General features: G+C 36.2%; 1 protein-coding gene across 2 annotated transcripts in view; it reads left to right on the forward strand.

The window, feature by feature from the left end:
• LOC148950893 (uncharacterized) overlaps positions 1-27627 on the forward strand; it is a 150618-nt gene that overhangs the window by 17437 nt on the left and 105554 nt on the right. For both annotated transcript variants that reach the window (XM_089090499.1, XM_089090500.1), the window contains exons 2-3: positions 7284-7525; positions 19663-19795. In XM_089090499.1, coding sequence (XP_088946625.1) covers positions 7284-7525; positions 19663-19795 — 375 coding nt within the window. The remainder of the gene's footprint in view (positions 1-7283; positions 7526-19662; positions 19796-27627) is intronic.

Genomic DNA, 27627 nt, shown 5'->3' on the forward strand with positions numbered 1-27627 from the left:
TCATAGGTTTCAGACACTACACACATATGAAAGACTAAGAAATCCAGCTCAGAAAAGCCTGAAATAGCAACCCACACATCCCAAATCATAGGTTTCAGACACCACACACCTACGAAAGACTAAGAAATCCGTTTATGAAAAGTCGGAAATAGCAAATTACAAATCCCAAACTATTGGTTTCAGACACCACACACCAACGAAAGACTAAGAAACCTGAGCTCAGAAAAGCCTGAAGTATCAAACTAAACATCCCAAATCATAGGTTTCAGACAACACACATCACCGAAAGACGGGTGCTCCGGGAGAGCCTTTGAGGGTCTGTGGGTCCCTTGAGGGTCGGTGGTCCTTTGGGATCTCGGGGGGGACCGTTGGGGACCGGGGGATGGGCTTTGGGGGTCCGGGGATGGCATTTGAGGGTCTGGGTGGGCCTTTGGGGCGCCGGGGGGGACCTTTGGGTGCCTGGGAGACATTTGGGGGCCGGTGGAGGGCCTTTGGGGTCGGAAGGCAGTTGGGGACCGGTGGAGGGCCTTGAGACCCCGTTGGTCCTTTGGGAACTCGATGGGCCTTTGGGGACCGGAGGAGGACCTTTGGGGCACAGGGGGGGGGCGTTTGGGGCACAGGGAGGACCTTTGGGTGCCTGGGGGACATTTGGGGGCCGGTGGAGGGCCTTTGGGGTCGGAGAGGCAGTTGGGGACCGGTGGAGGCCTTGGGACCCCGTTGGTCCTTTGGGAACTCGATGGGCCTTTGGGGACCGGAGGAGGACCTTTGGGGCACAGGGGGGGCTTTTGGGGCACAGGGAGGGCCGTGGGGGGTCCGGTGGGGCAGTTGGGGGCCGGTGGAGGGCCTTTGGGACCCCGTTGGTCCTTTGGGAGCTCGATGGGCCTTTGGGGACCGGAGGAGGGCCTTTGGGGACACAGGGAGGGCCTTTGGAGCACAGGGATGGTCTTTGGGGGTCTGGGGGGACAGTGGGGACGTGGTGAGCCTTTGAGGACCGGGGGCTTCCTTTGGGGTTGGGGTAGGAGGATTGGAACCCTTTGGGGTAGGGTTAGAGGACCTCACAACACTGTTCAAATGGAACTTGTGTATTATAATGACCACAGAGTTTCACCCTCAAATTCTCTTCTAAAACCTTTCCTAAAATCTTCTTTCAAAATGTCTCTAACTGTTTCGCCGAAATAGTTCCATAACCTGTCTAAAACCGTTTCGCCCAAATAATCCCTAAACGTAATTTCAGCGTGTTCCTTTTGTATGTCATCTGTGCGCTAACGCATTTCAAATTTCTAGGAAACCCTTTCCTACGTTAATCTCTTCATCTCATAAATTTTCCTAGCTAAACTATTAGGGTTTCGTTAGAATATCAATTTATCTCTCCGACTTAAAACTCCGTGAAGCCGTATTTAAAAATAGAATTTCTATCTCTTTAGACTCCCACATAATTCCAAGATAACAAGTGATGTTAATTATGATTCCTGACACTAAAGATCAATGAAGCCCTATTTAAAAATAGAATATTAATTTTTCTCTCTGTCCTAAAGAATGTTTATCCCTCAGACCTAAGATTAAAGAAGCCTTAACGTTTCTTAATTCTTCCCTTCGTGAATCAATAATTTCCCCTAGCGATTATGTAAATCATGCTCACAGGTTAGGTTAGCCAAACAACAATGAAGCCATGTTTGTTTCTTAATTCCCTCTTCGTGAATCAATAATTTCCCCGCCGATTATGTAAATCAAGTTCACAGGTTATGTTAGCCAAACAACAATGAAGCCATGTTTGTTTCATAATTCCCCCATCGTGAATCAATAATTTCCCCTAGCGATTATGTAAATCACAGATTAAAGAAGTCTTATTGTTTCATAATTCCCTCTTCGTTAATCAAAAATTTACACGACGATTATGTAAATCAATTTCTCAGGTTAGGATAGCCAAACAACAATGAAGCCATGTTTGTTTCTTAATTCCCCCATCGTGAATCAATAATTTCCCTAGCGATTATGTAAATCCACAGTAAAGAAAATGTTCTTACTTCCCCCTTCGTGAGTCCATAGATCCGCGATTATATACATTAAGTTCACAGTTCGTTAGCCAATTAACAATGCAGCCATGTTTGTTCAACCTTCGCCCCTTAGAGTTATTACCCACGATATGAAACACACAAATAACATTCGATCTTGGAACAAAGAGGTCATTGAGCGATTACGTAATCTTTCTCCCTAGGGACTCCTATGACCATATTGTTTCATAACTTCCCACGCTCGTGAATCAATAATTCACCCATCGATTATGTAAATCACCCTCGTGTCATTCGCACGTGGCCAAACAACAACAACAGATCGATTGACCTTGACACACCCACATTAGACTCGATCGATAATCCTTGAATAAATTATGTCCCGTCAGCATTAAACTAAATTGTAGATGGCAGCAGGGGTGCGTGACACGAGCTTTAGGGTCACTTCTACTAAGATTAACTGCAGAAACATGATTCTGTAAAGATAGGAATAGGTACATAATACAAATTATATATTGTAATTTGTTTTAAGTTTTAGTCTATAATGACGCCAACAATTAAAAAGGATAAGGTTCACCTAGGTAGTGGTTTTTTTTATCCCCCCAAGTGTCATAATCATATTTGGTGATGAGATGTTGCCATTTCATGGGTGCCATTGGTTTTACCTCAGATTGGCTTCTGATGCATCTGAGTAGGCTACAGAAAAAATTGTCCTACCATGTCCGCTATGAAGAGAAACATTGAAGAATAAGAGTAGAAAGTAAGTATAAGGCTGTTTGAGGAGTAGCTTCAAAGATGAGGTGTTAGAGAGTTTTCTAAATTAATTTACCTTTTTTCTGGTTTCTTGATCAGATTTGGTCCCATTTGAGGAAGTTTGCGTGGGTAATACCATGCAGTCTAGTGAAAGCTGATGGGCTGTATATGCTGATACCTTAGATATCCTGTTGGTAGGTAAATGTTAGCAGAGAAACAAAACTAGAGTGTTTCATCAAGGGCTTTTTAGAGCATGATCATCTTCATGGGTGAGTAGTTAAACTCTTGCATACAACTAGTGGTTGTGTGCAACTTTTCCCCTTCCTTGATAGTTTCAGGATATTCACCATTATTTACCTCATTGCGAAAACCTCGCCCACCAGCTTCAGATCTTGGGATCCAGTAATTGCAAGACAACTTCTTTCCCTCACTTTGCATTGCCTCTTATACCAGGATAATATACAACAATATTATTTCTGGGTTTACAAAATACGAAAGCTGTGCATATTTTTAGGCCTTTATTCATGAGAAATTCGGGGGAAATCCCAAAATCTTAAAATTTCGTTCAAGATTTTGTTTTGAGGGGGGGGGGGGTAGTCCTGAGGAGTGGCTTTCAGGGGTGGGGGAAATTTAAAAAGAGGGCCGAAAATGATTGAATTGCCATGGTCGGTGCTTCACATGTCCAGTGGCGATTGACCCCCAGGCATGATTTTGGCAGTCAATATTGGTTTCAGTCCATCCAATCTCGGTAGTATATTACAAAAAAAAAGAAACTCAGACACAGCCCAGGATGGCTAGTATCTAGCCAGGATGGCTAGTAAAAGGATAAGGAAATTTGTCTCCACAACCCCTGCATGCCTTTAATTTTCTTTGACAAACCTTTGCTCTGGGTTTGTTTTCAAAAATTAATTTCTTTAAAAATACACATTAATATTTTTTTTTCTTTACTTTATAAAAATTTGCTGACTATATTATTACCTGTCCTGTACTGGTTAGGACCCATTGCTTTTCCCGAGGCCATAAAGTTTGTAATGATTCTATGGAAATTGCAATTTGGAATGTTATAATGTTAAAAAAACAAATCCTATTGACATTTTGACTTCAAAATTCAGACATTTTGAATTGGACTTTTATGACTTTCAAAAACTCAAATCCCAGGTGTAGGAAACACGAAATAATGTGATATAGAATATATTTTCTGATACAGGAAGGAAGGGGTGTATTGCCAGGAACTAGGGCCCATGATGAATAAGCAAGCTGCTGAGTCTTGCTTAGGATAGGAAGGTATTTACAGAAATGAGTGCTAGTTTCTGATTTTGCTTCTTAAAAGTGCAAGGTACTAGTAATGGTAGTACATGCCCCTGTAGAAATGATTGGTGGAGATTGTGTTGACCAAGACGAATTTTATTTAGAGCTGCAGGAACCAATAGACATTATCTCTGGTAGAAATATAATATTTTATTAGGGCATTTTAATGCTCAGACTAGTAGAAATAGGGATGGATGGTATCCTAGCCCAGGTAAATTTGGTTTAGTAAAGGAAAACAGTAACTGTTATAGACTGCTGCTATTTTGTAGGTACAAAAACCAACAAAGAGAGGTAAAACTCAGTGAAAAGACGCCTGTATGCAAACTAGGTGTCCTCAGCACAAAAGAAACAAAGATAAAAAATCAAACTAAACTAAAAACAAATGAAACAACCACCAATATTAATAAAATACAATTGTTGCAACTGATCCATGTAGGGAAAAGAAGCTAGAGTTACCTCCATGAGAACACCAAAGCAACAGTTGCTGGTGGTATAATAGAGATTTTGTAATGACTTAACAGTTCAAGCGGTGATTAGCTGTCCGAATACGCATTGACACTAGCTAAATATATGGAAGAAATGGTAATTGAACAGTTGACCAAAGACAAGGACAGAAATATTACAGTGTATTAATTCAGCATTTTGACAGAGGTAGTTTTTCAGGCTGAGTTTTTGAGGGGCAGAAGACAAAAGTTTTATAATATTTGTTTTGGCTGTAAAGTGTCATACACCCCCTCGAATATTGCCGAATTTCGCACTTTCATTACATCCCGGGTCTTCAACTGCAGAGTGCTGTCTTATATTCCCCCTTCTCCCCACAGTCCCATCGCTGGACAAAAAAATCTATATCTTTTAGTGGCAATTCTGACTGTTTCGTCTGTTCAATCTTAATCACCCTTGAGATTTTGCTGTTCTGCTTAGGTTTTTTAGTAACTAGTTTTTAGTTAGTAACTGAAACCTGGTCAAAACAGCATAATTAGATAGATTAACTTCCTCTGATACAGGTGCAAAAGGGTGTGAATAATCAGTTAAAAAGAATTTAAAATCAAAGCTGGTGGATGATATCTTGGTTGCCATCCTCTGCTGCAGTAGTTCCATGGGTGTTATGTCAAAGAAATAGAGGGAAAGCTAGAACTAGAATTTTCCAGTGGTGCTAGCACCTCCTCAAACCCCTAAAGGCTGGATTGTTACTTGGGCTTTACTGAAAATGACATATGTGTGGAAAACGAAGATATAATGCTGGTGGAAAGGAGGTACACTATTTTCAATGGTCCTCCAAAATCAGCCAGATTCAACTTTGCTATAAATGGACACCTGGATAAATCTAAGGAAGGCAAGCAGGAAGTGTGTGTGAAACCACAGGATGGCAGGCCCTTCAGCATTTTGTGGCTCAAAGGCCATGAAACGGTGATTGGCACCGCAGATAAGGACTGTAAAGGCTAATGCCTCAATGCCTTTCACCTTTACCGCTAAAGAATATATGCTATATTTTTTTTTTTCTGTGAATACCATTGAACAAGCTCTTTGGCTAGTTAATGTCCTTAGGGATATATTAAGGTTAGTATATAAGTTTTTGTATAGAGGGAAGGGGTAGAATTTCAGGATAGCCAAATTTTATGAAAAGGATTAGAGTATACTGGAGTAAATGGGTTCAGGAACTACTGACAAGGAAGGAATATAATCTAGCCGTCGTCTCCATAAAAATATGGAAGAGTTCATATAAGGTTCAGCAAGACAGTGCTAACTACAAAAATATTCGTTTCTCTGGAGGGTCAAATATATTCCGTATCAATGCAAAGTATTTTATTTGTAAAATTTGATTTGTAATATTGTAATATTTTATTTGTAATATTTTCAAAATGGTAAAATTTGAGTTTATTTCTAAAAGATGTTACGACTCATTACTTCTCGTTCTTTTTATGGGCTTAGTATTACTCACAAAAAGACCAATAAGGTTTAAAAAGATGCTCAGGAAATCGTGTTCCTTGTCTTTTTAGATTTGTCGCTCGGCGTTAGTTAGTCCGAAGCAATAGTTGATCCGCCTTTTTAAAAGACGGGCTATGTTTCTATCCAGAAAAAGTAAAAATGTAAATAGCTTAAGAAATTAAATTAATAGACCATGGAAATACGCTTCACTTTTTAACACAGAAATATAAAAACTATGATTTCTCCTTTTCCTTTTGACCAAATCAGAAGACTTAACCTCTTTTCTTCTCTCATTTTCCAAAAATTTTAAATAAAAACATTAAAATCAAAAGATGCATTTTTTTTATAATTCCAGTAAGTTCTTTCTATCTCATCTCCACACAACTAAGGAGTCCGTGTTTTGTTTTTACTTTGAATAACATTAATAATCACTCTATTATACTGTAAATATTCGCTATAGAATTGCACTTGACTTTATTGGCCAGAATCTCATGGTCTCGAATGGTCTACCATACTATAAAAACTTAAAAAGAACAAAAGAAATTAGCCGGTTTATTGAGGTGTGTTTTTCTTATGTAAGAGAATCTCTTCCTAGTGACCCTAATTATCACCTCGCTTTCCTCAAGAATGATAAAACCACCTAAAAAATGGGTATTTTATTAATATTTTAAGGGTCTAAAGGATAGGCTATTACGGTAATGTATACCATAAATATAACAGGACTTTACAATATTATTCACCCCAATCGCGACCATTTCGAACAGCGGCTAAAATTGATTTTGGAGAAGTTTCTTATAAAGATTTTAACACGGGCTATCGATAATGGTACGATTTACGCTTCTTTGCTCCAAACCGGGTGCTCGTTATTTTACAATTATCGTTAAATTACATAATGTATTTATGTTTTCAAAATGACAGAGGTAAAAATTGTACCGTTTTAGTAAATATTAAAGGGTATAATAGCCCACTGATGGTTTGCGAATCTGTCCTCCTTTGTTTTTTCTAGCTTGCTTTGGTTGTACAATATTTTAACAAAAAATCCTGAGAGGTGATTGTCTGCTATATTATAAATTTATTCTCCCTTTTTTAGGGGACATTCCATCGTCTGAGTTCAGTTTTTTTTTCATTTTCTTAATTTTTATTGCTTTGCCATTTTCTTGTTCTTTAGTACTTTAATTACCAAAGTTTCGTTTTCCTCTAATACAAGCCATGTAGCCTAATGGGTATTTTGTTAATGTTCAGTTGTATGAACATTTTGAATCTGATAAAATCTTCTCAACTTTCTAGAATGTGAATATTTGGAAGATGAAAGTATTTGCTCATTTGATAGTAAAAAGAACGAAGATTTAACTGACAACTATTCAGATGATAGCCACGAGGGGTCATCGAGAAGAAGAAAAAGAACAGCTGATCAGTTACGTCATGTGGCAAATTTAAGAGAAAGGCAACGAACTCAGGGCATTAACCACGCTTTTGAGGGGCTAAGACGCCATATTCCCACGTTGCCTGATGAAAAAAGGCTGTCTAAGGTTGTTAATTAATAAGTTTACAATGGGTAGTTATAACGTAGTTATTACTCGGGAGACATATATATATATATATATATATATATATATATATATATATATATATATATATATATATATATATATATATATATATATATATATATATATATATATATATATATATATATATATATATATATATATATATATATATATATATATATATATATATATATATATATATATATATATATATATATATATATATATATATATATATATATATATATATATATATATATATATATATATATATATATATATATATATATATATATATATATATATATATATATATATATATATATATATATATATATATATATATATATATATATATATATATATATATATATATATATATATATATATATATATATATATATATATATATATATATATATATATATATATATATATATATATATATATATATATATATATATATATATATATATATATATATATATATATATAATGAACTATCTTTATATGTGTGTAATAATTGTGTATTTATTTATGTATGTGTGCATGTTCTCGAAAAAAGCTACATAATTTTTTGGGAAAATTGGTATCTTGGGATATTCTCGCATAAAAAAAACGATCTAGATAGGTCAGAAGTCTGAGAAAAATCATTAAAAGCCTAAATTTTGGTTTTTTCAAATGACGTCATATACTATGTTATTACATCATGTAAGTATTTCTCATGACATCGTATATGACATCATATAAGTATTTCTTATACGATGTCATGTATAGCATAAATAATATTGTTGTGTGTCCAACGAAGCAATTATTTATATAACGTAGAGTCTGTTGAAAGGCACAAAAAACGAAATTTTGCAGTTACTATAAATGATGATTCTTTGGAACCAACATCTGAACTATCAAACGTGATACGATGTTAAATTTTGCAACCTGGACCATGAATTGCGACAACACCAATACGGACAACTAAAGCAAAGTCTATTGCTAAATTGTCTGAAGTAATCAAAATCCAAAAACGTATCAAAAATGAAAATGAGCAAAGAGACGGGCGGTTAGAAGATATGCAGAAACGACAATTAGAGCGTGTTAAAAATGAAAATGAAAGGCACACAATGCTACAGAAATTTTTAAAAAATCTATTTTTTGTAAAAAAAAATTCTGCGGATCATCAGCTGAGAAACCACTGGAGATTTTTTCCCTTCTCCTCAAGAAATAACAGTCAACGTATCCAAACTCAAAATTTTAGAGTTCATGGCATAAATCGGTGTTTCTTTGATTACCGTGCTTGAACAGCTGCTGGGTTGTTTCCTTAGCAATAAGCAGTAGTAAACCCTCATGACTGCGTCCCACCTTCCCTGGTACCTCTCCTTCATTCGGTGTATGCTCTGATGGAATCTTTCTCCCTGCTCGTCGCTCATCGCCCAAGGTTTTCAGGAAAATTCTCCATGCATGAGAACAGGAAGTGCATCTTTATACTTATCAAACACCCGAGTTTTTTGAAGGCCTCTATCATGCTGCTGACGAATATGGCGTGGTTTACTGCCTTGTTGTTCCCCAGGAATTTGTTCACCATCTGCACAAGCGATCTCCACGTGGAGGACACTAGCGTGTTGATCGAGTTTTCGAACTCTGTGTCCTTTATAAGCCGTATCTCTGGGGCCATCGAAAACGCTGGCCTTCGAAAGTTCTGGCCTTCAGCTTCTCAATGGTCAATTGAGGAAATGCTCTGTACAGGTAGTTGAAGCACCTCCCATCCTTGTCCAGAGGGTACTCGAGATGCTTCATTAATTCAAGCTTCATGCGTAGCGGTGGGATCAATATCTTCTCCCAGTCAACAAGAGTTTCGTTTATGATGTATCTCACTCCAGGTACTAATTGCTCTGGTGCCGGTCATTCTTTCCTTACATAGTACTGGGATCTGTCTCGACTGCCCAACATAGATTTAAAGCAAAGGTACTTAGTGGACCCGGACAACTGATCAAGCAGAAATTTCACCGTCTCATCAATGCAGATGTTCACCGTCTCATCGATGCACCGATTTCACCGATCATCGATGCAAAGGATCCAGTTTTGCTGTTCATATTGGATTCTGTCGAGTACATTCTTCGCTACTTTACGTTTTTCTTTGAGAGTTTTGGAGTGCACAGGATGAATTGAGGCGAGCTGGTTCCCGTCAGGAAGGAGCACACACTTCAAAAAGCGCTTGCTGCTGTCAATGAAGAGTCGCCTATCTCTCGGATCGTATTGAGGAGCGTCGAGTTTACCAAGAAGACCGGCGACATCTCGGCAGTACACGAGGTCTTCTTCTTGTACTGCCTCCGTCCAAATCATTGGAATCCCAACCTTCAGTGTTTTTTTCGCGCCCTTCGTCCACCACCGGAGGTATTCAACGTTTGTACCATATGCGGTGTCCAAGACTTATCTTGGTCTCACCCAGTTTGACTTTGAAGTAAGCCTCGTAGGTTTGCTTTGCAAATCCTGTGACGTTCCTCCTGTCCACTGACAGCGTGTAATCTCCACATATGTAGCAGAAAACGTCAGGATCATTCCTACATGACCGTCGTGCTAAAGGCATATCAATCAAGTGAAAGAAATAGAAAAATGCAGGTTCACGCATACACGTGATACACTGTACGTGATACACTTGATACACGCATACACTAGTTTAGAAAAATAAAATAACGTTGTAATTCGATATATTTTCATGAAAAATATGACTGAACTCAATACCCCTGATATTAGCATACATATAACTCCTCAAGTAGGTTTATGGCTGTATCTAAAAAAAATTGACCTGAATGAGCAACATGAAATGCGATATTCTGACTCAGAACAACAAAATTAGTCTGAATCAGTTGAGAAACCCCTGGCGATTTTTTGGCTGTTACCCAGTGAAATCAACCTGGACAGCGAGAATCAAAACGTGTAAAAATCGAAAATGATAGCGATGATGAAATTTCAACCTTCCCTGGTACCTCTCCTTCATTCGGTGTATGCTCTGATGGAATCTTTCTCCCTGCTCGTCGCTCACCGCCCAAGGTTTTCAGGAAAATTCTCCATGCATGAGAACAGTAAATGAATCTTTCTTCTCATCAACTACCCGAGTTTCGTGAAGGCTTCTATCTTGCTGCTCACGAATATGGCGTGGATTACTGCCTTCATGTTCCCTAAGAATTTGTCCACCATCTGTACAAGCGATTTCCACATGGAGGACACTAGACGGACAAGGGTCATTATTGTATCAATTTCCAAAGTTTTGTAATCCGACCAAGCTGAATTTTCCTCTAATTTTCTTTGTAAGGCCTGCTCACATTTATGGACATCGCATGAAGTGTACATCGCATGAAGCGATGTCCATAAATGTGAGCAGGCCTTACAAAGAAATTTAGAGGAAAATTCAGCTTGGTCGGATTACAAAACTTTGGAAATTGATACAATAATGACCCTTGTCCGTCTTTGCAACAAGTTCTCCTCGTATTTTAAATTCCGAAACAAATTTTTCCTTCAAATAATGGGCTTATCTATGGGCACTGTCTTGTCTCCTTATTTGGCAAATTTTTACATGGATTTCATAGAATAGTCTGCTTTGAATAGTTTCCACTTAAAACACTCTATCTGGTTTCGTTTCGTTGATGATATCCTTTCTGTTTGGGAACGTGGACAAGACTCTTTAAGAGATTTTTTGGCACATTTGAACTCTTTTGATTCGAATCTCCATTTCACAATGGAACTCGAAGATTCAGGTAAGCTGCCTTTCTTGAATGTTTTGATTATCAAAACTATTCCTAGTCTCTAAATTTCTAAACACAAGAACTCAACTCATAATGATCAATATCTACATCTCCCTTCTCGTCACCACACTTCTGCGAAAAGATAGGTAATAGTCTTTTTAGTTGATAGAGCTTAAGAAATTTGTTTCAGTAATTATAAAAATTCTAAATTAAATTATGTCAAGGATATTCTTTTCTGCATTGGTTACCCAATCAAGCTTATTCAAAGTATCATAGATAGAATATTCAAACAGATGAAGAACAAAATAGGTAGGTCGTCCTCCTTGATTGAGTTAAACCGGAAACTGAGAAAAAAACTTTCATCGCTTTACCGTGCATCCCGAAACTTGGCGATAAACGTGGAGAAATTTACACAAAACATAATCTCTCTGTCTCTTTCAAAACAGAAGAAAACGCCAACCATTTTTTCAAATCAGTAAAGAATAAAAATGATCCTGTATTAGGTCGTGGTGTGTACAGAATTCCGTATTCTTGTGGAAAATTTTACATTGGTTGGACCCATCAACAACTAGGTGAACGTTTGAATGAGCACAAAACTTCAATAGATAAGTCCCTGAGATTAAAAAATAACAATGACAAATTTGATTTGACGTTGGCTTCGCATATTTTCGTAAAGCGGACCCATCTAGTTCTTTTTGACGAAACAACCTTAATATCAACTGTAAATGGCGTTCCAAAACTTTTAAAGAGGTAATTGAGATAAAAAATACATCAACAAAAATTTAGCAATAAATAGAGATAATGGAGATATTTCATCAAACTCAATTTAGGACAGTTTAATTTTGAAGGACCCAATCAATATTTTCAGCCGGTATAACTTAAAAGAACCTTTTTGCACATCTAATGAAAAAAGAAACTGTAGACCAGATAAAACTATTGCACGGCAAAACATTTTTGCCCAATCATCTTGGTAAATTCTTTTCATTGATTCCTGCCTGGTTTTTATTCAGTGTCTGTTCTGTCTTTGTAGGGTAAACTTCGAAAGGTTAGATTTTCGTTTTTTTTTCTTTCTTTGTCTTCTTTTTTGTTTAGCACTGAGGACGACTTGGTGGAGGTCCTTGTCGAAATATTTGCTTATTTTGTCTTCTTCATAGTTCGCCACTGGCTGACAAAATCCTCGTTTTTTCACCCTTTTTGATTTTATTTTTCATTTTGTTAGTTTCTATCCTCTCTGAGTTTCATTTGTCATGTATAGCCAGTGTGGTCTGAGAATGTATTTGCATTTTGTTCACGTAGTTGAAAGTTCTGGAAATTAGGTCTTTGAGGATGACACCCCCCCCACCCCACCCCTCAGGGCAAGGGTTGTAAGTTATGCCGTTGGGGCATATAAGGTTTTTATAGAAAGCATTGTTATAAAAGCTTCGAAAAGGGCTTATCCGATTGGAAATTGGAAGGGCTACTGCACTTTTAAAAAGTCAAAAGTGATTGGAGGGCAAATAATGCCCCTTCCACGCCCACCATTTCCCCAAACACATTCAATGAAAATTTTGAGATAGACCTCATGTTCAACGCAGTTGAAAGGTCTGGAAACTACGTCTTTGAGCTGGACACTCCCCCCACAGTCTTCAGGGCAAGTGTTGTAAGTTATGCCCTGGGGGCATATAAAGTTGTATATAGAAAGCGTTGTCATAAAAACTTGAAAAAAGGCTCATTTGACTGGAAATTCAAAGGGCTAGTGTTCTTTTTAATAGTTGAAAGTAATTGGAAGGCAGCTAACCCCCTCTCACGCCCACCATTCCCCAAACATTTTTGGGAACTTTGTATCGAATTATTTTTTTCCCATACCAGGACACTTCGTATCAAAGGAGTTGTCGTAGAAACTTTGAAAAGGGCTCATTCGATTGGAAATTGGGACGGCTAGTGCTCTTTTAATAGTCGAAAGTGATTGGAAGGCAACTGACACCATCTTCCACGCCCACCATTTCCCCAAACACATCCAATCTTTTGAGATTACCATTTTGTTCAACGTAGTTGAAAGTTCTGGAAATTATAGTTTTTATTATATTTTTGGGAGAATGACAACCCCCCCCCCATAGCACTCAGGGCAAAGGTTTTAAGTTATGCCCTGGGGGCATAAATGGTTGAAACTTCAAAAAGGGCTCATTTGATTGGAAATTGAAATGCCTACTGCCCTTTTTAATAGTCAAAAGTGAGTGGAAAGCAACTAACACCCCTTCCACACCCACCATTTATCCAGACACATCTAATCAAAATTTTGAGATGGCCATTTTGTTCAAAGTAGTTCAAAGGCCCGGAAATTATATCTTTGAGGATGACACCCCCCCCCCCCCCGGTCAGAACCGGTCACAAAAAGACCTTTGAGGTTAGCTGACAAAAAGGCTGGATTAGCAATAAGAACGTGTTTTTAATTTATTTTTCTTTCATCTTATTGAATCGCCTTGTTTTACCTTACTTTTTATCAGTCCTGGTTGAACTTCGCTGAAGTAAGGATGCTAGGACTGCTTTGAAAAATTTTTACTTTTTGGTTTTATTGGTCGCATGTTGTTGTGAGTCTTTTTTCTTTCATATATTTTTGTCTTGCTGAGGACGGCCCTTGGACATAGGGCCGAAATATTCATTCAAATTATCTCCACTGTCTTGCAAAAAGATTTCCCTATTGTTCTTCGTACTTTTGTTGTTTGTTGACTTAGAAACTCAAAAAGGGCTCATTCGATTGGAAATTGAAAGGGCTAGTGCTCTTTTTAAATAGTCGAAAGTGGTTGGAAGGCTTGACATTTTTATAGTAAAGAGCGATGTGGGTAGTATGTTTTTTTTATTGTTTGTTTAGACCAGGAGACTTCATATGGAAGGAGTTGTAGAAACTTCGAAAAGGACTCATTCGATTGAAAATAGAAAGGGCTAGTACCCTTTTTAATAGTTGAAAGTGATTGGAGGGCAGCTAATCCCTCACCCACCCCCCCCCTCCCAATATACCATTATGTATAAAAACAAAACGTTTTCTTAAGATAAAATCAAAATGCACAGCGTTAATGCTAATTCCCAAAAAGGCATCTCAGCAGTATACTAAGAACGACTGAGGGTATTATTTTCAATCTGTAGGGACTACTTCTGCTTTTGAAATTAAACTAAATCAAAATAGCGTAAGTGTATCCAAGCTATCACAGAAATAAACAGATTTTTTTTTGCTAATGGTATCAAGTTTTTGATTTCAGGTCAAGAAGAGGAGGTATGAAACTAAATTAAACACTACTATTTGTGTCCAGATTTTTAAAAGGGCGTCTGTTGTTAAAAATTGCTGAAAAATTTTCTCCAGCATACAAATAGCAGGCCAAACTGTAAAGTCTTAAAAAAATGAAAAGATTTAACTATTATTTTCTTTTTCCCTGAAAAGACTATGTCAATATCAAACGAACAGATATTAATTAAAAAAGATTTTCCACAAAATAAGTTTTTCAAAGAAAAGTAAAGAACTCAATTAAACCAAAAATGAGCAAAAATAAAACCAAATAATCTTCCAAGTGTGAAACTACCACAAATCAGCATCGATAAATACACGAAACCCAAAACGAACAGAAATTACAATAAATAACCGAGTCAAACTCAACGAGCAGAAATTAGCATGAATAGGGGTCAAAACCCCTATGTCTTCCCAAGGTCAGAACATAATCTGCACTTTACTGAAAAAAATACAAATGAATGTGCATTGTCAGTTTAATATGCATATACTGATATTTATTTATCAAAATGTTTATATTATTTGATTTATTAAAGTTATAAAAGTAAAAACACTAATTTTTTTTTCAGTAAAGTGCAATTTGTGTTCTGGCCTTGGGAAGGAATAGGGGTTTTGAACCCTGCTCATGTTAATTTCTGCTCGTTTTGAGTTTGACTCAGTTATTTATTGTAATTTCTGTTCGTTTTGGGTCTCGTTTATTCATCGATGCTGATTTGTGGTAGTTTCACGCTTGGTAGATTATTTGATTTTATTTTTGCTTATTTTTGGTTTAATGGAGTTCTTTACTTTTCTTTGAAAAACTTATTTTGTGGAAAAAGTTTTTTTAAGTAATTAAAAAAAAAAAAAAAAGGTTCGGCGATATGTCTTTGATAATGACAGAAGACAAGCCAAGGTAAAAGAAAAAGTTTTTGTCCCGCCACCTGAACAATTAAAAGAAACAAAGGTGGTCGTCAATGCCTACAATGCCTTGTAAAATCAAAAACCCGGACTAGAAAAATCGTTGGAAGAAAAAGAAGTTTTAGATCCACCACCTGAACAATTAAAAGAAGCAAAGGTTTGGTGATATGTCTTTTATAATGACAAAAGATAAGCCGAGGCAAAAGTTAAAGGTCCGAAAAAAAAATGTAATTTTACAAACGCACCACTTCTAATTTAAGGTTCATTTGGACGTTGTGACATCAAGAAAAGGCTCAAATTGTCTGCATTTAGAAGACAAGCGACAGTCAGAATCTATATATATAGAAGCTTGCCGCGTGCCCCATACTTTTGTTAAAAAAACAAAGGCTCGGTGATATGCATTTCATAATGACGAAAGATAAGCCGAGGTGTAACGAACCAAACAAATTGAAAATGATAGTCATGAAAATGGGATTTTGTATTTTGATGTGGATAAGGCCATCAATACCTACTATACTTTTGAAAATTAAAAATATAGATTGGATACATCGTAGGAAGAAAAAGTAGTTTTTTTCTCACCACCTGTACAACTAAAAAAAACAAAAGGTTCGGCGATACGTCTTTCATAATGACAAAAGACAAGCCGAGGCAAAAGTTAAAGGTCGAATAAAAAAAGAAATTATATTTTACAAAGGCACCAGTTCTAATTTAAGGTCCATTTGGACGTCATGACATCAAGAAAGGGCTGAAATTGTCTACGTTTAGAAGACAAGCGACAGTGAGAATCTATATATGTATTAATAATTATAAATTAATTGGTAGCGATCGGTCTTTAATTTGTTCCGTATTTAAGAATTAAAATGTTGGGTTGCATTTAAGTTTTGGACAAAAGCTTAATATTTAGGCGTAATTTTCGATAAATAGTTTACTCGTTGAATAAGCTCTTAATAATGCTCTTACGAAAGAATTTTGGGTGGATGGAGAGGATATTGTTTTTCATATGGATGGAAATTCTAAGTGACTTCTAATCTTCAAACTTGCAACCCCGAGAAATGTAGTGGCGAGGCTCATGATCCCCCCATCCTGTTCCACTATGGTGCTGTTTGGCTTGTCAATGTGATGTTTATGCTAAATAGAAAGACTAGCGCAATGGGAGAGGAGCTGTTGCCTTTCACTCTCTAGCACCAGTAATGAAGGCCTAAGCCAAAAATATTCCCGTGAATCAAGAGGGATTAGATATCAATTTCCATTTCCCCCTTCATTACCCATGCTACATTAAACTGAAGCCTCATGGAAACTTAGGTAATTAAGGTGTTTAAATGCACTGTTCTAGGTATCTTCCCCTCTGTGTGCACAACAAACCATCGCCCCTCTTCATAATAGCTGATGCGCAAATTATCATTAAATGTAATCATAAGATAAGATAAGATTTATTCTTCATTAGATACACATACAATATTACATGTTATTATTCCCCCAAAGGCTCATTGGCCTGTACAAAGGGGGAAGACAAATGAGTTGCTTACTCAGAAATAAAAAACAAAAGAAAATTTAAAATGATCACTTACTCACATACGAAGGAGAAGAAAAGGAAATATAGAAAAAATAAAATAAATAAACTAAATTAATTAATTAGATTAAATAGACTCAAAAAAATAATAATAAAATAAAATAAAAACATAAAATAAAAATAACTTCTACGAAGCCAAAGAATTTTTAAATTTTTTTTTAAACAAACCGAATGAGTGGCACCCTCGAGCTGATTCAGGCAACTTATTCCAAACAATATAACACGCCATTAGAGGATTAAAATCTGACCTTATGCAAGGAGTAAATGGAACTTGAACATTATTTGTCATATTACGAAGATTATAACTATTTTGATCAGAGGTAAAAGATAGCGGAACACTTAGGGGCCGGGGGAGGTCACCATGAAGTTGAGCTAAAGTAAAACATCCACATGAAAGAATGTATAGTGACTCAAGATCAAGTAATGGTATAACTAATGAACGATTAGTTTCCTGAATGAGGTTTCTAGCATTATTGTAAACCTGAGAAAGTGGTTTTAATGGTGAAGGAAAAGTTGACATCTACACAATTGGACAGTAAGAAACGTAACATTGGATTAAGCAGTGAAAAGTGATTTTCAAAATTGATCCAGGAAAAGTATGACTAAGTTTCCGTAAAATACCATGACTCCTGCATATCTTCATTTTAATAAAATCAATGTGACGTTTGAAAGATAGGTTTTCATCAACAAGAATTCCCAAATAACGAACATATCGGTCTTTAGATCTATGAATTATTCCATTTGGCTGGTGAATTTCTGATAACGGGATAAACCTGAGAAACACGCGAAAAAATAAAAAAACTGGGCTTAGAAAAATTTAGGGTAAGGTAATTAGCACCAAGCCACAAAATCACCCTCTCAAACAAATTTTCCAAATTCAATCGAAGCTCGGATTCGTAGTTTCCCAAAGTTCCAAGTGTGCTGTCACTAGCAAAACAAAAAAAGACATTAGAAGAGGGCAAACTATAATTGTCACTATGGGCAAGGGAAGGCTCAGGACGACAAAGTACACATCAATTAAAAATTTTCTGTGTTCTTATAACCTAATAAATGACATATACATACATCAAAAATAACACATGCCCTAAAACTGATCCCTGGGGAATACGAAGGTTGACTTGTAAGGGTTAACGGACAAGAGGACCAAGAGAAATTAACATATCCTTCAAACAAGACTCCAGCAAAAAAAAAAACATTTCCCCTTATGTCAAAATGAGACTTATTTGATAGAAGAATTCCATTGGTTAAGGAATCGAAAGCCTTACTAATATCCAGGAATATACCAGTCGGAATCAATCCCGAACCTAACACAGAATGAATAAAATTCAAAAGGGTCATACAGGCATGTTCAGTGGAGTGCTTCATTCGGAAACCAAATTGAAAATCATGAAGAAAATTTTTAGATTTTAAGAAGGTAAGGACACGAGAAAGCTTAGCCTTTTCAAATATTTTACAAAATACTGATAAAATTAAAATTGGTCAATAATTTGCCGGATCATTTCTTGGTTCACCTTTATACAAAACAATAATCCGAGCACGCTTGAGAGCATCCAGAAAAACAGCACATTCAAATGAAAGATTAACAAGTTTGTTAGAGGCCGAGTTACTCTTTATTTATAATTTTGTCACCACAACCTGTTCGATAATCTACGACTTTTTTTCAATCGATCAAGATAGTGACACAAAAAATGTTGGAGGTTTCAATGATGTAACTATATGCTGTAAGGCTGTAATGTATGCTGTAATGCTGTAAATCATATTTGAGGGGTTTCTGGTCGGAATTTAAAACTTCTTAGTTCTGTAGTTGAGACAATGGTCGGTTTAGTTTTGCCAATATGAAAGTGTATGCACGGAAAAAAAAGGTAGAAAAACTACTTCACGCCAATCAGGTGACCTGATCGTCAAATGGAGGAAATTCAGATCCGAGAATCCTTTGCCCGAAATTGCTGTGATGATAATTTATAAGAAACAGGTAATAATTATTAATGAAACACTGAAAAAAAAAAAAAAAAAAAAAAAGAATAATATAATACTCTAAATAATGGTCTAAATGTTTCGGCTTTACATCTGGAAGCCTTAATCAACGGAAAAAAAAGAAAAAACAAACAAAAGATACACATAAAAACACAACAAAACGCTATAAAAAAAGAAAAACGATAGAAAATTCAAATTTAAGCAAGATCCGATATAGAATAACTGTTATTGTTAATTTTTGGTTAGATTTGCGTCAATCTTAAAAAAAATACCCGTTTTTGACACATTTGCTGACAATTGTAAATAGAAATGTAGTGTGGCAAAGTAATTTCGGGCAGAGGATTTTCGAGCAACAAGAAACTGGGATAAAATGGTTGAAGACCAAATAATGGATGCAAAGTAATTGAAGTCATTCTTGTTATCACAGTCATTAAATTTAGGGATGCCAGACTTCGCAAAATCAGCTTCTTATAATGGTACCAATGGCTTAGGACATAAAAAATTTCTTTTCGTCTTATTTCTTTTTGTTTTATCTTTTACACTGATGCTACCTAAAAAATGGTTCATTTCCCTAGAAAACTTTCGCAAGAATTGAAGGTTTGCCATCTACATAATTTTCCACTCTAAATGGAGATCGTATCATTGACACCAGGCTAATCATCTTGTACCATTCAAATTTTAGTTGGAAACTCTTCGACTAGCTATTGACTACATAAATTCCCTTGCTGACCTTCTATCATCTGATCGTCACCCCCAAGATGTCACACATGGCACGTATCAAGAGCCTCCAAAGAAAATAATGGTCACCAAGAGAGGTGAGTGATAATTTCCTGTGGGGGGACACATATTTGATTTTAAACAAGCAACATACAAAATATATGAAGAATGTTAAGTATAGCAGGAAATTGGGTAGTGTTCACGATATTTTAGGTAGAACAGTTAAAAAATAAACAATAAACGGATTAATTTGAAAATTCACAAGAATCCAGGTGGGGTAGGAGGGTGGGAGTCAGATCAAGAGGCCTAACCATGGCCATGGCCATGGATTGCCCGCATGACATGAATCATCACCATACCAACTTATCAGGGGGGCAGTTTCCGGACAGGAGAAACACTTCTGCCACAACGGGCTACAAAACAAGAAATGCTAGTTATTTAGTTTTAGTAACAAAGGTGTTTCAGCTCACTTGTAGCCAAGGTATTTCATGCATGAAGGTAGAGGAATATTTTCACCGGCCCTTTGCAATTGACATAGCTTATTGATGGACTAAGTTTGAAGATGGTAATCTTGCATCTAATAGGCTGGCAGTGCACTGTTTACATCTCTTTACTTGACATAGCCATACATCACATTGACATTGACATGACATTGACATAGCTTATTGATGGACTAAGTTTGAAGATCGTAATCTTGCATCTAATAGGCTGGCAGTGCACTGTTTACATCTCTTTTCTTGACATAGCCATACATGACATTGACATGACATTGACATAGCTTATTGATGGACTAAGTTTGAAGATCGTAATCTTGCATCTAATAGGCTGGCAGTGCACTGTTTACATCTCTTTTCTTGACATAGCCATACATGACATTGACATGACATTGACATAGCTTATTGATGGACTAAGTTTGAAGATCGTAATCTTGCATCTAATAGGCTGGCAGTGCACTGTTTACATCTCTTTTCTTGACATAGCCATACATGACATTGACATGACATTGACATAGCTTATTGATGGACTAAGTTTGAAGATCGTAATCTTGCATCTAATAGGCTGGCAGTGCACTGTTTACATCTCTTTTCTTGACATAGCCATACATGACATTGACATTGACATGACATTGACATAGCTTATTGATGGACTAAGTTTGAAGATCGTAATCTTGCATCTAATAGGCTGGCAGTGCACTGTTTACATCTCTTTTCTTGAGTTGAATTGATTTTTGTTTTGTTTTTCATTTGTGAACATGATATTTCAGAGCCAACTCTATAGCATTGTCTATAGCAAAGGTCATAAGAACTTTAGCTATTTGAGTCAGAAGTGATTTGAGGGTAACCAGTTCCCTTCCTTCCCTCTCACGCCCCCCTCCCAATGTGTATGATCAAAATATTGAGATAGCCATTTTGTTCAAAACAGTCCAAAAGTCAAGCTGTAACTGATGGGTTGACTAATGCCCCACAACCCCTGGAGAAACGGCTATAACTTATGCAAGTTGATAATTGTTAACATGTAAATTTTTGTGGAAGGAATGGTCGCATAAATTTTAGAGCTGGCTCTTTTGATTGGAAATTGAAGAGAGAAAGTTTTAGTTCTTTTTTAAGAGTCCAAATTAACCAAAAAGCAACCAGTCATCCGTAGTTAATCTATCCGTAAGTCGCTGATCAGTTCTTCCGATTTACCAAAGACCACACGAGCAGGGAATTCTGTAAACACCGGAGTTTTCACCTATCGGGTGATAGGTGAATTAACTTAGCACTCTATCTCAATTAATAACACACTTAAAAACGGAAAAACGTAGAAAATTTTGACTCTGCCCTTGCAGAGCACATTTTTGAAAACCCAGACCATACTATTTTATTTAATCAAGCTAGCCTAATTTGGCATGACAAAGGTGTTGTTCAGCACTACTGAGAAGTTGTTGAGATTTATAAATACCAACATTTAGGTCTAGCTACGAAAAGGGATTCAGGTGATTTAAGAGTAAATGAGTCATATTTCGGTTTTCTCAAAAGAGAAGCCGATACTTTAGTAGTCCCAGATATAAACCTTGCACCACTTTCCCAATCACTTAATCAGGCAGGTTAACAACCCCTTAAGTCTCAAAGAGTGTATGCAAGGAATTCAATTATTAAAATCAGAAATCAGATGACATAGTTCTCCAGCTCATTCAAATGCTGGTTTGTTTTGTTTTGAGTAAATGAATATTTTTCTTTTATTTCTCAGTTATTTGTTAGTATCCGTCTATGGCGGTTCAAAATTTTTGGATTTTTTTTTTTGCAAATCGCGGATATTGGTGAATGACTCACTTTTATGGTTGTTAGGTATTTGTTTTTAATTCCTGTAATTTTTGGCTTTTATTGAATTTTATTCATGTTTTAAATTTTTCGTTTTTTTCTCATTCCTATTGACTTTCCGCCTTTTATTTTTTTTTTCAGCACTCTCATCGAATATATTTATTTTGTTTCGCGCTGAAGAAGAGAGGTGTTTTTCCCCTCGAAATATTCGCTGGGTTGTGTTTTGTCAGTATTTTCATATGGTCTTTAAAAACCCCATTTTCGCTTGTTTTCTTTCTTGATAAGGTGTTTATGGAAGGGATGGCCATATAAACCTGGGAGGGGGCTTATTTAATTGGAAATCAAAAGTCTTAGTGTCATTTTTAAGTCGAAAGTGACTGGAGGGTAACCCCCCCCCCCACACACACACCTTTTTTTCTCAAATACATCCGATAGAAATTTGGAAATAGCTAATTTGTTCACAATAGTCCAAGGACCAAAAAACTTTGCCTCCGGGATTGAATCCTCCTCAGCTCCCCCAGGGCAAGGGCTGTAAGCTATGCAAGTTGCTTATTGTTGACCTATAAGGTTTTTATGGAAAGGTGGTTGTATAAACTTTGATTAGAAATTGAAAATTTTAGTGCCCTTGTTAAGAGTCAAAAGTGATCAAAGGGCAACCAGCCCCCCCCCCCCCCCTCTCCAACAGGGTCCTTCAACAGGGAATGTTGAGGGGGATGTTGGACTTTGGAACTGTGATGTTGAAAAAAAAACACCACTTTGATGTTTTGATACTTCAATGGAACTTTAATGTTGACAAACAATTTAATGTTGAAATGGAGAATGTTAAAAACTTAAAACTTTGACAATCAAAAACGAACAGAACCTAATTAAAAAAAAAACTTGCTGAAAAAGATCTTTTTCAAATAATAATAAGGAGCCATATTAAACTTAAGACCAGCAGAAATAAATTCCTATAGTTATTTCTAGGATTAAAAAAAATAAATTCCCATAAAGGCCAAGAAACTACCATTAAAGAATAAATGAAACCCGAAACCCACCGACATTAGATACAAAATCAAAGCAAACAAACATACAACAAGTACTAATATAAATGAATATATAACGAACAAATTTAAAACGAACAAAAAATCAAATTTAAAACGAACAAACATTACTACAAACAAGACTTTGACTGCTGCCTTCATCCCTAACTGTAAAACTCTAAAGCCTACTGCGTCATTGGCGCTTCACTGAAAAGGAACTATATTTCAAATATTTTCTTTTGTACTTAAAACATGGAAAACTAAATAAAAATTAGAGTGAAATAAAATCTTGAACTTCTGAGCTTTCAGCAATTAATATCATTATGTATCAAACATCCAGTTTAATTCTATTAGTTCTTTCCATGGACTATTCAAGACATATGGTTCTAGGCGTTTACCTCCCCCTCCACGGTGATTACTCCCACGGAAAATTCCTCTGCGGAAAATACCCCACCCAGCGGAAAATACCCCCCCCCCCCTGAGGAAAATACACCCCTAGAGAATACCCCCCCTGTGGAGAATACCCCCCCCCCCCTTCCCGTCGAAAATAAGGCTTTCCAAATTTGAGAATTTTATTTGAGTTTTATTTTTTTTAATATCCGCAGGGAGAAGGAATTTTGATATTTGTGTATTATGCGTCACTCACTCAAGCTTACTCTGTGTAAAACTCAAGAACAAACCGGTTTCTTAGTTAGTTTTTTTCAGCTTAGCGTGAGACAAGACAGAATATATGAAAAATATATAATTCAGGCTATATATTTGCACATAAGGGGGGGGGGGGCCCTAAAGTATTTTGACAGTTTTAAGTCATAAAACAATTCTTTCTAGGTATATGACCACAAAAAAATTACAGAAGAATAGCGAGGTAGATGAAAATTTTTTTAACAGAAAAGAAAGAAAAATTCCAGTATAAAGTAAATGTAATGTTTCATTTAAGTGTTTTTTTCCAAGTGTTAAGTTTTTTTTTTCAATGACCGTTTTTCCAAGTATTAAGTACTACTATTAGCTAATGTAGTGTTTTATTTAAGTGTTTTATGATGATACACTTATTTATATATCTATCTAATATGCAGAATAATTGTACCAAACGCATTTTGCATGCAGGCTCGCTACATCCCCCCCCCCCCTAGTATGCAAATCTTTATCCCAAATTTATTTCTAAAGTAACGAAGAAACTGAAACAAAACTGGCGTGTTCCTGAATTTTACACAGCGTAAATTTGAGTGAGTGGCGCGTAATACACAAGTACCAAAATTCCTTCCCCCTACGAAAATTTAAAAATCGATGGTTTAGTTTAGACATTTACAGTTAGGGAAGGAGGCTGTAGCCCAGCTCTTGTTTGTAGTGACTTTTAATTAATTAGGGATTTAATTAGTTTTGATAAAAAAGCTTTGCTTCGAGCTGATGAAACATCGTTGCTGAAGGATATCACATTGTAGTGTCATTTTATTTTTTAATATTATAATTTTTTGCAAAAAGCATTGCTTCAAACGGAATTAATAACAAGATTTCTGGAAACATTGCTAATCCCCTGCAGCTAAACACCATGTCACTCATCGTGATAGGCAATGAATTTATGTGTGTTTATGAAGCAAATAACCACATTAATTAATCATTATTATTTCACAAATGAACCCTATTTGCAGTCAATATTAACAACTTTGATTTTGTTAACAGTAGACTGTATAAATGTCAAGAAAGCTGCAGTAACATATACATTTCCGTATTTTAAATGACCGTTTTTCCAAGTATTAAGTACTACTATTAGCTAATGTAGTGTTTTATTTAAGTGTTTTATGATGATACACTTATTTATATATCTATCTAATATGCAGAATAATTGTACCAAACACATTTTGCATGCAGGCTCGCTACATTCCCCCCCCCCTAATATGCAAATCTTTATTCCAAATTTATTTCTAAAGTAACGAAGAAACTAAAACAAAACTGGCGTGTTCCTGAATTTTACACAGCGTAAATTTGAGTGAGTGGCGCGTAATACACAAGTACCAAAATTCCTTCCCCCTACGAAAATTTAAAAATCGATGGTTTAGTTTAGACATTTACAGTTAGGGAAGGAGGCTGTAGCCCAGCTCTTGTTTGTAGTGACTTTTAATTAATTAGGGATTTAATCAGTTTTGATAAAAAAGCTTTGCTTCGAGCTGATGAAACATCGTTGCTGAAGGATGTCACATTGTAGTGTCATTTTATTTTTTAATATTATAATTTTTTGCAAAAAGCATTGCTTCAAACGGAATTAATAACAAGATCCCTGGAAACATTGCTAATCCCCTGCAGCTAAACACCATGTCACTCATCGTGATAGGCAATGAATTTATATGTGTTTATGAAGCAAATAACCACATTAATTAATCAATATTATTTCACAAATGAACCCCATTTGAAGTCAATATTAACAACTTTGATTTTGTTAACAGTAGACTGTATAAATGTCAAGAAAGCTGCAGTAACATATACATTTCCGTATTTTAAATCTGTGCACATGCGAGATGAAATCGAGCAAAGGAAGCAAAATATACTATATAAGTAAAATTTCCAAATCTGTCGTGTTGAGTATAAAAGATATGTTTCAAGACACCCATCATAGGCAGCGCAATAGCGCCGCACATCTCAAATCAAAATCCAATCAAAATTTTAAGATAGCCATTTTGTTCAACGTAGTTAAAAGTTCTGTGAATTAGGTCTTTGAATATGACAACCCTTCTCATAGCCCTAATGACGAGGGTTGTAAGTTATGCCCTGGTGGCATATAAGGTTCTTATAGGCATTGATTTCGAAGAACCTTCAAAAAGGGCTCATTCAATTATAATTTGAAATAGCTCGTGGCTTTTTTAATAGTCGAAAATGATTAGAAGGCTACTAACACCGATTCCAGGCCCACCATTTCCCAAAACAAATCCAATCAAAATTTTGAGGTAATCATTTTGTTCCACGCAGTTTAGAATTCTGGGAATTATACATTCGAGCAGGGAACTGCCCCCACAGTCTTCAAGGCGAGGGTTATAAGTTATGCCCTGGGGTTATATAAGTTTTTATTGAAATCTTTGTCCTAGAAACTTGAGAAAGGGCTCATTCGATTGGAAATTCAAATGTATAGTGCCCTTTTCAATAGTCGAAAGTGATTTGAGGGCAACTAACCCCCCTCTCACGCCCACCTTTTCCCCAAACACATCCAATCAAAATTTTTAGATAGCCGTTTTGTACAGCGTCATTGATTTCCTGATAGAGATTATGTTTGGAGGACACTCCCCCACAGCCCTCAGGGCAAGGTTTGTGAGTTATGCCCTGGGGGCACATAAGGTTTTTATAGGAAGTGTCGTAGAAACTTCAAAAAAGGCTCATTCGACTGGAAATTCAAAGGGCTGGTGCCCTTTTTAATAGTCGAAAGTGATTGGAGGGCAACTAACCCCCCTCTAACGCCCACCTTTTCGCCAAACACATCCAATAAAAATTTTGATATAGCTATTTTGTTCAACGTATTTAAAAGGTCTGGAAATTGAGGCTTTGAGGATGACACCCCCCCCCCCCCCCACAGCCCTCAAAGCAAGCGTTATAAGTTATGCCCTTGAGTCATATAAGGTTTCTATAAAACGTGTTGTTGTAGAAACTTCAAAAAGGGCACAATCGACTGGAAATTGAAATAGCTAGTGCCCTTTTTAATAGTCAAAAGTGATTGGAAGGCAACTAACACCCATTCCACGCCCATCATTTCCCCAAAAACATCCAATCGAAATTTTGGGATAGCCATATTTTCCCACGCAGTTTAAATTTAAGAAAATTATACCTTTGATTAGAACACTGCCCCCACAGTCTTCAGGGCAAGGGTTATAAATTATGCCCTGGGGGCATATAAGTTTTTATTGAAATCTTTGTCGTGAAGAATGCTTGAAGAATGAAAACTTGAAGAATGGATCATTCGATTGGGAATTCAAAGGGCTAGTGCCCTTTTTAATAGTCTCGAAAGTGATTTGAGGGCAACTAACCCTCCTCTTTCGCCCACCTTTTCCCCAAACACATCCAATCAAAATTTTTTAGAACATAATTTGTACTTTACTGAAAAAAAAATACAAATAAATGTGGATTGTCAGTTTAATATACATATACTGATATTTAGTAATCAAAATGTTAATATTATTTGATTTATTAAAGTTATAAAAGTAAAAACATTAAAAATTTTTCAATAAAGTGCAAATTATGTTCTAACCTTGGGAAGGCATAGGGGTTGTGCGCCCTAAGCTCGTCAATTTCTGCTCCTTCTGAGTTTGAGTCTGTTATTTGCTGCAATTTCTGTTCGGTTGGGGTTTAATTTTTTCATCGTTGCTGATTTGAGGCAGTTTCAAGATTGGTAAAACATTTGATTTTATTTTTGCTCATTTTTTTTTTAATGGAGTTCTTTACTTTTCTTTGAAAAACTTATTTTGTAAAAAAGTTTTTTAATTAATTTCAAGTAAATAGCATTTGTTTACTTGTATTTTTGTAGAAAATTCAGGGATGAATTTTAGAAAACTTATTTCTATTCACTTCCATCATAATATCTTCTTCATCTTTTTTTTTATGCAGAATAATCCTTGAAAAACCTCGTTGTCT

Source organism: Artemia sp. Qi Xiang Cuo, chromosome 6 (assembly GCF_049724085.1).
Source record: "Artemia sp. Qi Xiang Cuo chromosome 6, ASM4972408v1, whole genome shotgun sequence".
NCBI classification, from domain to species: domain Eukaryota; kingdom Metazoa; phylum Arthropoda; class Branchiopoda; order Anostraca; family Artemiidae; genus Artemia; species Artemia sp. Qi Xiang Cuo.